Here is a 12,744-nt window from a genome sequence, read left to right as displayed (position 1 = left end):
TTTTTATATATTTTTAAGTTTCACGTAACCTTTTTCAATTACAAGGCTGTTAATGAGCATAATAAATAAATACGATTGTTGATTTTTTATATTTTTAAGTTTCATGTGACATTTTACAAATACAAGGCAACTATTTTAAGAATATGAAAGTGTATAAATAATATCACTAAAATCTACATATTTTTTATATACCTATATAGATATTATAGATACCTATTTAGCAGTTTTCAAATTTGATTACCTAATACATAAATGAACTCGATAAGTTACATTATTCAGCTAACTACATCCCTAATCATAAACGAGAGATTAAAAAAAAATGGATAGTTGCCCGCGCCATTGGCATGTATACATGCCAATGGCGCGTAACTGATAGATAATAGTGCTGTAACTTGCTGCAATTTTATATGTATTTTTGTGTCTCAAAAGGTTGATATTTCATTGATAGTTGCTATTAATGTGGTCTTAAGTTTATTACAGTGGAAGATTAGGTTAAATAAATATTCTTTTTATGTTATAAGCAGTTTATTCAAAAAAATTCAGTCGAAAATTATTACTCACTTTGGTTTATCGATAACATTTTGGAATCCCTAATATTTTCAAGGTTATTTCGTTGAATTTGTGTCTCGGCGTGGAGGGCACGGCGAAGCGTTTATGCTCTGGCTTTAAAATTATTGAAATTCTCAGTTGATATAAGTAAATAAGCTAAAATATTAAATTAATATACCTTATCGGTATCTTATTCTACTAGCTAAAACTGAACTTATAGCATGTCAGGAGTGAAATAAGAACTGAACATACTTGAGTCGAGGTAATCTTCGCAAGTATTAAAAATAATTACTATTTTGGTCGTGTAGGTTGGTAGGTAGATAAGTAGATGGGTTAGGTACATCGTCTATTTGTACATAGTAAAATTAAACACTTTATAATGCTTGCACACTTTATTTCCGAATAATTTGATAAATACACTGATATTACACAAGGACAATTCATTTTGGCTAAGTTATATACATACTGTACTATGTTTAGGTGTAAATAAAATCTAATTCAAAGCATGATTTGTGACTGGTTGACACAATTCGAGACTTAATCAAGATTAAAATAAACACATCAATTATTTCTGATTATTACAATATATTTCGTGACTATTTAAGACAAAACTAACTCTAATTTATCAATATAATTTGATTCAAAAATAAATGGTTTCTAAAAATATAGGGTTCGGATATGAACTTGGTGACGTCAAATTACATAAATGATAAAGTACCTAATTAAAGCTTAATTGAGTCAAAAATGCAGGTAACAAAAAAAATAAACAAATCGAGAGCAACCAACATAGGCCTATCTTCCAAACTAAGGGTAGCACTTATCTACTATAAGAAATTCAGTCCGTAAAAGCCTAATTTTAGCTCATACGTGAGTTGGTTCATAAATTCATATTGAAAGCAAGATTATGCTAAATTATTAGACTACTGACTAGTAGATGAAATGTACCTAAAACTTAACTTTTAATCCTAGTTATATACCAGCAATGACATTGTTTTATTTAAGGAAACAAATGCAAAATAATGAGATCATAACCGACCTCATTGGTGTTTTCAAGCCTCTGCAATAAAGCATTATATTTTTAGAACTGTTTTACATCTTGAAATACTTGAACATGCATTCAAAATAGAAGTCCATCTAAATTATCATTATTACTAACAACATTTTTTTCACATGCAAAATGCTCCTCATGAATATGAGCCTCTTGCATGGCTTGAAACTAGTCGAGTTAATCGTCAAAACATTACGTGAGTAAGCCGATAACATAATAATTAATTTAGTATGTCTCACGAAAGTTACAATAAAATCATAAATTATCATTATTACTAACAACATTTTTTTACAAAGATATATTCAAATGATATGAAACCACTCAACTGTAATAGCGAATATATTCTTAATTTATACAATTTATGTAAGTTATTATTTACTGAAACAAAATGGTATGACTTATGAATCCCTAAACATTTCAGAAGACTTACTAAGACTAAACTCTGGCCAAATTACTGGAAAGAATAAGATTCTGACAACCTAAAACGTATGCTTTCATTACTTAATTATTATATTATTAGCATGCATGGAATACATAGTTTAAATTAAACATATCTGATCATATTAGACATGATTAGGCGTGTTTTAATTATATAAATTACCGTTACGCTTTTATCCCGTGTGGGGTAGGCAAAATTGCATGGTATGGCATGTATGCCACATATACAATGTGCACCCACTGTTCATCAATTATATTATGAGTCCCATGTAAAAGGGGTTGAGTCTACTGATGATATTCCTAAAGATATTATAACTATCAAAATTAAATTGTTCTATTGAAACATTGGGTAGATTAAATAAATAAGCCTAGTCTATATAAACATAACAATGAAAGATGAAACGATTTACATTTGTTGTCAGTTGGTTAAAAAAGACGATTTTACAGTCTGATTACATAAGTAGCAATAGTAGATTTAAAACACGCCTGTCATTGGCACTAGAGGGATTAATTTTACATTCATAAGAAAACATATAATTCCTACTATTTCATGATAAATGTGATAATGCATAAATAATCTCAAACTTGGTCTTCTCAAAAGAAAAATAAAATCTACCTGGGTTTGCTACACGAATTACAAGGCAGATTCTATGGAAAAAGTGGTACTACAAAAAAATACAAATTCACTAAATCAGTCTGCAGGAATATTAAAGTTCTAAAAGTAAAACTTAGTACTTTAATACAGGTAATTCTTTCTAGGGAAAATGGCGTGAGGTTCCTTATAATTAGGGTCGGGTTGGTTGCGGTATCGTCGGGCGAGCCATACAGCGAATAACTGAAACGTAATAGATACAAGTTAGAATATTCCGCACATACACTTCAAGTTAATAATACACAACATAAAGTGACAATAGAAACAGATACACATGCACGTGCAAACATGCTAACAATGTGTGTGTAACAACGTACACAAGCGCGCAAATTAATAAAACATTACTAAACACTACACAAGTTGCTGTTAAATACCAAAAGATTAAATAAAAAAATCCTACATTATGTTTACTACTCAGAAAAAAATACATAGAATGAAAAAAAATACACAGCAGGACTTTTTTAGGAATAGGTAAATAGCTTAAATCATATTCGTTATATCATACAATATAGGTTTTATGTACAGTTGGGACTCGAAATGGATATGCATAATTACATATGTAACCTACATTTATTACTAACAGTATCTGCCCAATAGTAAAATAAAAAAGCATTAAAGGGAGGGCCCAAAGTTAAGACAGATTCTGTATTTCCATTCCTTGCATAGGTACATGTCATAATCACAGCAATATTCTATGTCAGGTTTCGCACATTATTATAAATAGTAGTATGATTATAAATAATCATAATCATGATGTAAACATAACATATGAATAGGTATCATGCAATATTAGAACGGAGGTGGATTGACTGGACTGTTTCGATTTTTCTCAAAGTTTTACAAAAGTAGACAAAAAGACACAGTAGACAAAAACAAGTGCTAATTAAGACTTGGGAGTAAATAATTAGTATTTTACTATATTCTAAAATAAGTCTTTAATCCGAGTCTTTTCTGGACATAGCATAAAATAATGTAAAGGTACATTCAGATGCACAGACACTTCTATCCTCAATATTTACAAAAAGTAAGTACTTCATATGTTTTATGAAAACTAAAGTACTACACCCAATTCAGCGCAATACTGTTTAAAATCCAATAAATCTTCGTGCTATAACAATATTTATATTCAGCAAGATTACTAATCAATTACTTGTAGCATAACATAAAATAAAGAAGCGACATGCGCACAGTAATCAAATAAGTCATGCAATCCGAAGCAAAACACCAATCCACCTCAAGTGATTAAATTCCACATCGTCAGATCATTCACAGAAATGCACTGGGGTTAGCACGCGGATCCTTTTGGTTACGGTATCTTACTGTCAACCATACACCCAGAAACTGCAAATTAATCGTCCGATTGTTAGTCACAAGTGCAAGCGAAATATGAACAACACATAGAATGTATGCAGCTTCCTTGCATCGCAACAGTATACATCGCAATAGGGATGATGACCAAACTTTTATGTCTATCTGGTAGATTCATTTTTACGTAATACAAAAATTTCGACAATATATTGTTTTGCAATATCGCATAATGTCACCTAAGTACATTTTATACTTAGATTACACGGTTGGCGCAGTGGTTGTGTGATTAGCTGCTGTGCAACATGTCGTTCTATTCCCGCGCCGGCTATAAAGTGATGGCATTTTCTGAGTAAAATGGCCATGAACGCCCGGAGTCAGGAAGTTGTAGTATTTTTTCATAGATGTTCAATTTTCATACCCAGTCATCACCCCTATTAACCAATATGTATAACGATAGCTGTTACAACATTATTATGTTAAATGCTGTATATGCTTGCATACATTCTAAATGATGTTTCCCCTGATAACAATGACATAGAATTAGCTGCCTCAAATCAAAGAGTCATCTGAAATGCTTGAACGTCAAAGTGTACATAATAATGAATTATTTATCAATTTGAGAATAATTATTATGCTAACAATTTAAACATTTTATTGTGTAAGTTACATGCAAATGATTATTTTACAGAAAATGTATCTGTGTGGAATATGGAATGTTTGTTTCATACATATTTCTTCTGCATTTACATATCAGAGAAATATCTAGAATATATTCGTACATTGTCTCGCCAGTACACAAACATTTGCAAATTGTTATCTGACAGGGATTGAGATATGTCGCTCCTTGTCTTAGTCACATCTTGCAAAGACGCAATTTGCTTTCTGTATGTTACTTATATTTATATGTATTATAAATGCTCTTGTAAATAAATAATGAAACAAAATACTGTTATAAGATTTATTTAGATCCATGTAATACTTTTAAAATTCTGTTGTAATGTCACATGATCACATCACAACATCTATATACCTATGTATTTAACTATGATTTTTTGTTATTATTTTATGTACCACCCAAACATAAAAAGATTAGTAACTAAAGCATGTTATTGAAACATAGAACTTAAAGTTGGATATCTACATTGTGTGTTATTGAAATTTCATGTATCACAACAATTATTAATAATTAGTATCAAGAATGTATAAACATTAAAATTATTCTAATTCATTATATCAATTTGAATACAAAAAAAATTAAAGTAATTCAATGTTTAGTCTGGTATCAAATTGTATATCTACATATAAACATACTTACTATCTTTGGATAGTGATAAAATAGTAATATGATTACAATATGCGAACTTACCTCAGTGAAACTAAAGAATAGTCCTATGCCACCACACAGCTTGAATGCATAGTCAATGGTCTGTTTCAATTTGTCCATACATGGGTCACATTGACAATTTGGAGCATCAAGCATATTTGCACAGCAGATTTTCTGAAAATATTTAAAATAGAAAAATAAATGGCATTGAATTATTTGTTCCCTGTTAAATATTAACATAAACAGCATCTGTCACAACAATATACTATACATTAAAATATTATTGGCTATCAATTCAAATGGTTATTACATGGTATCTATGTTCTGTATATCAATAGAACATCACACCTTATAATACCTGAAAGGATAGGCAAATAGTAGCATGCACCAGTTTTGACTGATGTACCCAATTTTTCAAATCTAATCTTACAAGAAAGACATCATCATGTGCTACATTTGCCAAACAGAAATTATTCAATGATAAATATGCACAAAAAATCTCTTAAACATTTTTTTTCATTTGAGCCATAGAACTGTCTCAATTGTCAATGTAAAAGTGTGTCAGGAACACTTGTCTAAACATGTCTAAATATTTTACTTCTCTTTGAGTAATTGTATTATTTTTATAGATTTGAAAGTATTTTTCTGTCTTCTCACTCCTACCTAAAGTTCACACTGGACTCGAGATAAATGATTACTTACATCCACAAGGTCACAAGAGGGGTGCTCAGCAGTGCCATTCTCAGGCGCTCTGTTTTGGAAGCCACAGCACTGGAACCTCTCCTGAACTTGTTCTTTCACATCCATACCCACTTTGTTCCATCCCTTTAAACATATTAAAACATATAATATAGTCAATAGTTAAATATGTCACAATAACAGATTGCATAGTCATTGTACATTTATAGAGGTGATGATAAATTTATTTACATTGCCCTGAATATTTGTGATAAGATATAATATAATAAAACAAAGAATAGATCCACCAGTACTATCAAGTAGTATTATTCACAAAATATTGATGTACAATAATCAATATTTCATACAACCTACTGATATGCAATATAATTTTTACAAATATTTCAAATATAGAGCTCACATATGAAAGAAATTATAATTATAACTTATAACTATAACAATAAACTGTAATAATTAACATGACTCCAGAGTAAGATCAGGTATTGTGGGCTACAGATTCATAGGAACAAACGGTGGATCCTGCATGTCATCATAACTATACAAGTGTTTGTTACTTACTTGCCGAGCCAACATTTCCTGATGGTCTGAATTAACAGTCAGGCAAGCACATGCCACTGAAAACTGAACTAAAAACAGCAGGAACAGGATCACCATGTACTGAACATTGAGTTAAGGTATTTAGGAAATACAATAATTGTACCTAAAAAGATAGTGGTAAAACATTTACTTATTAAGTTAGTAGTGGTGAAATAGGTTCTTAGTCTTGAATAATCTTCATAAGGAAATTCAATTGCTGTTGCAATTTACCTTATTACAATTGCTGAATAAGGAAAGGTAACTTCAAATTAACAAAGTGTAGTCTAAATGTTAGTAGGTATTATTAGAGCAAATTATAGGTACAAAGACAATTGTCAAATACTAAATAGGTACCAATACAAAACATTTATGACACTATTTTGCAAATAATACAGCCTAACTAAAGTAGTAAAACTAAAAATTTGTTACACTCTATATCTCTCATTACAAAATCAGTTTTTTTTTATTTCTTAATACTTTATATTCATTGCAACAGTATAACAAGAGTTAACAAAAGAACAATACAAAAACCTTGATGTATGGCAATGCAACAATTACTTTCTAAAATTCATGTGCACACAAAGAGATGAACAAAAACTTCAAAAGTAATGATTGTGAAAACTAAACATATTTTGATGTAATGAGAAATTAAGAAAAATGATATTTAAAAAAATATGTTAAATTTTAAAAAGGATACAAAGAATAGCATAACTTGATGGTGCTTGACTGCTCCAAGCAGCCCTAGCAAAGAAATCAAGATGAGGAACACCCCACATGCCAGGATACCACCAACTATTGGCAGGTTGGTGACCAGTGACGACGCCTGCCCGTACACCGCCACTGATATCAGAATGCTAGCCACCACCTAATAAATTAATTACATTTACACACATGAGTAAATTAAATTTCACTCGATTTTACACTATATAAATTAAACTAGATGTATTAAAATAATATTAAAACACGATAAATTATTAAAGTGTCCTTACCACATAAAGAATATTTAATGCAATCAATGCATTCTTCGAACAAGTGAATCCTCCACACATTTTGACGCCAGTCACTTATACAAAACCCACTAATTCATTAACACACAAATCTATTTTCACAAACTACAACACCTTATCAATATAGTATACAATAAGTAAAATACTGCGCACGTATTTTATAGATAAATGTCTTTTAATTGTTGGAAAACGTAACGCAGATGTTGAACTTATCCAATAAGTATAAAGAATACGAAGCTTCAATCAGTTGTTCAATAAATTAAAAAATAAATGTACACCCGTATGCTAATAGTGTATCCATCCATTGAGGAGAATACTAGAAGAAATACGGCACGGAATTATTAGAAAAGAGCATTATCTTTACGAAACGACAATGACTGTAAAAGTATGTATCATTCTGTCATACATAAGAATAATCAATTCAATGTCACTGACTGACATTTGATTTGACAGTTTCAGTTAAATTAGAGAGGCGGCACGCGTGCATTACATTCTACAACAATAAAAACTATGTGTAGGACCATAAACTAAACCACATTTGTAGGATCATGTATGGGCATTTGTAGGTAACGCTGAGATGGATCAAATCTATAATTTAAATTTTGTATCACATGATTTATGTTTATAATTCATAAATCTGAACTATTAATACTCTAAAAATTACAATGCTCTATTATAAATTTGTAATATCTAAAAGTAATCGGACATTTATTGTTTACACAGTAACATTTCGATCTCTCCAAGGATAAAACAAACTCGTCCTAAACCCGAATATTTACGTACGAGTACTTCTAGGGTACTTACTCCAATATTAGAGATATAATATATGGTCTTTGCAATTTCCTTCATCTTTAGTGCTTTTACAACGTCTTTGTTTGGTGCATACCATACATATATCAATAAATACTAGCTTTTACCAGCGGCTTTACCCGCGTTTCTCATGGGATTAAAGTAGCCTATGTGCTATACCAGACCATAATCTACCCACAGTGCCGGCGTAAGGGCCACTGACACCCCGGGCAAAAATAATGTGGCACCCACTTAAGGGAAGCAATATCAAGTGTTAGTAGTAGTTTTTAATTTTATTGGCGCCCCCAGACTTTGTCGCCCTGGGTCATCGGCCCATCTCGCCCCCCTTAACGCCGGCACTGTCTACCCACGCTCTAAATTTCATTCTATTTAATCTAATTTGACTGCACAGTTGGTGCGGTGGCTGGGCAACTGGCTGCCGCGCAACGGGTAGTGGGTTCGATTCCCGCACGGAGCAACTCTTAGTGTGATTCACAAATTGTTGTTTCGGGTCTGGGTGTCATGTGCATGTGACGATTACATCACTACTTACCATCAGGTGGGATTGTAGTCAAGCATTAGTTTTTGTCGAATAAAAAAAAATTGTATGTTTGTAAACGCAACCACGACACAGGAGAAAATCCTAGCACAGTGGCGTAGCGTAGTGGGGGCGGCAGGGGCGGCCCGCCCCGGGCGGCACTTTTTAGGGGGCGGCAAAATTAAATAATAAAAATATTTTGTAAATATTTCAACCATTTTATATTTTTTTCGCAACTAGAGATCGGAGAAAGTAGTGATAGTGGGGATGGAACCTTTAACGAGTGGTCCTGCCTCGAGACATCTGCCTTTAGACAGAGTCGACTGTACAAATTTGGACCGATTAAAATGAGCTTACTCTGTAGGCGTTGTCCCGAAATCATGGAAGACGGCCTTCGTCCACCTGATCCCTAAAAAGGCGATAGAACAAATCCATCAAACTACAAACCGATAGCCATAACTTCCCTCTACTCGAAAATAATGGAGTCCATCATTAACGAACGAAAGCCTTCGACCGGGTGTGGCATAAAGCGCTTCTTTCGAAGCTTTCTTCCTATGGGTTTCCCGAGAATTGAATTGTGCGAATGGGTCTCCTGCTTCCTTACAGACAGAAGCATTAAGGTCGTTGTCGACGGGGAATGCTCCGACTCTCTGTCTGTAAACGCAGGTGTTCCTCAAGGCTGCGTGCTATCACCTACCTTGTTCCTCCTCCATATCAATGATATGTTGCAAATCAGCGGCATTCATTGTTATGTGGATGACAGTACAGGTGATGCCTATTATACCGGCCGCGCTAACATTTCTCGGGAAAACATCAACGAGAACTGAAACAGACTTGTGTCTGAAATCGAGACTTCTTTGCGGAGAATATCAGATTGGAGTGAACTTAATTTGTTCCAGTCTAACCCTACTAAGACACAGGTCTGCGTGTTTACCGATAAGAAACTGCCGTTCGTCGTCTCACCTCAGTTTCAAAGTACCCCTGTGACTGCCTCAGCCGGTATTTGAAATCATCCTATGACTTTTCCCGCCTTTGGCGAGGCGAGAGGGATTGTCAGGCTCTTACCTACTGACTAAAAACCACCCCATTCCTACTCCTGATTTTCAAGCCGGAGCCCCGGTATTGGAATTGGGATACTTGGCATCAAAATTTCGAGTGACGTCCAGTTCCGTGGCCATCTAAAGGATAAGGCTAAATTAGCCTCGAAAAAGCTTGGTGTGCTCAACAGATCATGGCCGTATTTCACTCCAGCCCATGGCCTGCTTCTATGTAAGGCGCAGGTTCGGCCCCATACTACTCTCGTCTGTGGGCGGGGGCACCCCAGTACCAGGTTCATCCTCTGGACCGCGTTTAGCGGCGGGTGAATCGGATTGTTGAGTGTCAGGAAATTTAAAACCGACTTGACACTTTGGCAATGCGTAGAGATGTTGCTTCGTTGTACATTTTCTATCGCCTATACCACGGGGAGTGCACTGATTCATGACTGTTCTTGCCGAAAAGTTCTCTATTATGATGTGAAATGAATGTATGTAATGTATAGTATACATTAAATTAAAATACCTAAATAAGGGGGCGGCAAAATTGTCTTCCGCCCCGGGCGGCCGACACTCACGCTACGCCACTGTCCTAGCAGCCGTCCTTACGTGATTGAGTGACAAACACGCTATCTTTCGCATTCATAATATTAGTAAGAAGATAGTAGAGGACAGTAAGATTAAACAATAGTTGTAACCAATATAAATCGTTTCAGGACTAAAGGAAAAACAGAATTTGTCTGAATGTGATTTTTTAACAGTACCCTTTTTTAGCTGATTTCATTACTAGGATATTATCACTTAGTCAGAGTTCTTACCAATCTACCGCAGATGGTGCATTGCACAGTTAGCACAGTGGTTGGGTGGTTGCTACGTAACGTTGTGGGTTCGATTCCCGCGCCGTGCTCTCATCGGATTTACCGACTGAGAAAACAGTGTATCTATGTTTGCGCACACACTTGTGCACTATAATATTTTCTGCGTAGTGGGCTAGCCTAGGTCTGACTGGTCACCACAATCAAAATCTTTCAGGAGACTTTTATTAATTTAAATAATTTAGAAAGAAAAAGACCTCATAAACTTCATAGCTTTTAATGTTCCTCCTATTTACCTACTGTAAAATTAAAACAAACAACAAAACAATGCATTTACAATCTTATTATAATAATTCAGCATCAGCAGAACTTTTAGAACTATTCAATTCATTAAGTTTTTGTTCAAAAAATTGTTTTCTGTGTACTAAAGCTATTCGAGGTTGGCGTATGCCAAAGTTTTCATTTCCCAATTTGCTATATTTGTTCTCTCCTTCCCTTCCCATTAATTCTCGGAGTGCTTGATTCCTATTTAATATTTTTTCATAAAACATTTTACCACTTTCAACAAATGTAGGACCAAGTTCACATAATCTCCGATCAGTATGTGTTTCATAATAAACCTCTGTCATATCCTTCATAAGAAAATATGTACCTGATGCAAACATTCCTATTATAGTATATAATATGCCTCTTAATGCTGGGGGTCCTGCATATAGATTTAATTTTCTATTAAGAAATTGAGACAGATTATAAGCCAAAAACAAGCATGTAAATGGGTATGCGGACTCATACATTATTTTATTATTCTGTGTCATCATTATTTCCCTACAAATAGCAAATTCTTGTACTTTTTCAGGTAATATTAAAGCATCTGCCAACTTTCTGCCAGTTTCTGATTCCCAATCGACTTTCTTCTGATTCACCTGAAATAGATTAGACCACATCTTTTACAAGTTGTATAAGTAAAGTAATAGTTTCTATATTTGGTAATTAAGTGTAATTTATATCAAAATTAATTAAAATGGTAAATTAATTTTGATATAAATTGTAAACATTGAGTTAACTTTATTAAATAATATAAACACCTGAATATCATCAGCTTCTAGATCAGCAAGGGTTTTATATCTGAAGTTCACTGGTATACCAATAGCTACTCCAAACCTTGAGTTCATACTGCCTGAAACCGATGAAATATGGGCATTATTACTTATTTTAAATACTTGATGTATTTGAGCCTTGAACTAAGGACTAGCATGTATGTGCAGCATACAATTAAATAAAGCAATAAGTGTAAGACTAAAAGTAAAATTATGTTTGTATTTACTAAGGAGCTTAAACTTCTATTAGACCATCCCACATAATATTCATATTAAGATAGGTATAAGTTCAGACTTAACAAACTTCTAGAATTCACGAAAATAAGAAAACGAAAAAAGAAACTTACCAGCATGAAATAAATCATATCCAAAGACACTGAACGGCACAATTAATTTACGTTGAATATCTGAAATATTGAGGATATCCAAACATTTCGAATACCGGTCATGAAGTTCCTTAGCTAGAGGTGCCGGCTGCCCATTGCTGCAAATAATTAAAAAAGACAAAAACGTTATAATATAGTTTAAATAATTTCTATTACTTTATTCTGCATAGTTGCACTGTACTGACCTGTAATGATGAACAAAATCTTTATACTTCTCCAAGAAAAATGTATGTGGTCCATAACGTGCCAAAGTACATGCAAGTCCAGTGCCTGTAATTACAGCAAAGGAAAATGTTCTACCCTTTTCTGTTAAAAACCAATTTATGGGTTTACGTGTAGTCATTATTAATGGAACCAATTAGAATAATTTGAAAGTATTAAACATTTATCGTTCATAACCTTTTGTTTGATTATTCTTATACAGTTCATTTGACATTGACAGTTCAGCATTTCAGGACTCTTTTTTGACAACTGACAGATTATA

The 12,744-nt window shown here is 33.3% G+C and overlaps 2 protein-coding genes across 3 annotated transcripts; both read right to left on the bottom strand.

The window, feature by feature from the left end:
* Positions 1-2,757: 2,757 nt before the first annotated feature.
* On the bottom strand, positions 2,758-8,009 carry LOC118264911 (tetraspanin-13). 2 transcript variants are annotated; one of them, XM_035577571.2, is made up of 7 exons: positions 7,584-8,009; positions 7,292-7,459; positions 6,577-6,675; positions 6,022-6,144; positions 5,362-5,493; positions 3,921-4,028; positions 2,758-2,870 (listed from the first exon to the last, which is right to left on the bottom strand). In XM_035577571.2, exons 1-6 carry the CDS (start codon positions 7,641-7,643, stop codon positions 3,954-3,956), a joined length of 657 nt encoding a protein of 218 aa, XP_035433464.2. In that variant the 5' UTR covers positions 7,644-8,009; the 3' UTR covers positions 2,758-2,870; positions 3,921-3,953. The 2 variants fall into 2 exon arrangements, with proteins under 2 accessions (XP_035433464.2, XP_035433462.2); XM_035577569.2 differs by lacking the exon at positions 3,921-4,028 and having other exon boundaries at positions 7,584-8,007.
* A 3,029-nt stretch (positions 8,010-11,038) lies between these two features.
* On the bottom strand, positions 11,039-12,710 carry LOC118264910 (transmembrane protein 177). Its single transcript, XM_035577568.2, has 4 exons — positions 12,446-12,710; positions 12,222-12,358; positions 11,863-11,954; positions 11,039-11,700 (listed from the first exon to the last, which is right to left on the bottom strand). The coding sequence occupies exons 1-4, from the start codon at positions 12,601-12,603 to the stop codon at positions 11,122-11,124; spliced, it is 966 nt and encodes a 321-aa protein (XP_035433461.1). The 5' UTR covers positions 12,604-12,710; the 3' UTR covers positions 11,039-11,121.
* Positions 12,711-12,744: the final 34 nt, after the last annotated feature.

The sequence above is a fragment of the Spodoptera frugiperda genome, chromosome 28, assembly GCF_023101765.2.
Source record: "Spodoptera frugiperda isolate SF20-4 chromosome 28, AGI-APGP_CSIRO_Sfru_2.0, whole genome shotgun sequence".
Taxonomy (NCBI): domain Eukaryota; kingdom Metazoa; phylum Arthropoda; class Insecta; order Lepidoptera; family Noctuidae; genus Spodoptera; species Spodoptera frugiperda.
Note: the sequence above shows the minus strand (reverse complement) of the source record. Positions and strands in the feature narration are given on the sequence as shown.

Coding starts and splice junctions, on each gene's coding strand:
- LOC118264910 (XM_035577568.2), bottom strand. CDS start 12,603: ATGACTACACGTAAACCCATAAATTGGTTTTTAACAGAAAAGGGTAGA. Junction 12,359..12,445: donor GATTTTGTTCATCATTACAG/GTCAGTACAGTG, acceptor AATTATTTGCAG/CAATGGGCAGCCGGCACCTC. Junction 11,955..12,221: donor ATATGATTTATTTCATGCTG/GTAAGTTTCTTT, acceptor CATCGGTTTCAG/GCAGTATGAACTCAAGGTTT.
- LOC118264911 (XM_035577569.2), bottom strand. CDS start 7,643: ATGTGTGGAGGATTCACTTGTTCGAAGAATGCATTGATTGCATTAAAT. Junction 7,460..7,583: donor CATTAAATATTCTTTATGTG/GTAAGGACACTT, acceptor TTAATTTATTAG/GTGGTGGCTAGCATTCTGAT. Junction 6,145..6,576: donor AGGAAATGTTGGCTCGGCAA/GTAAGTAACAAA, acceptor ATATGTTTAAAG/GGATGGAACAAAGTGGGTAT.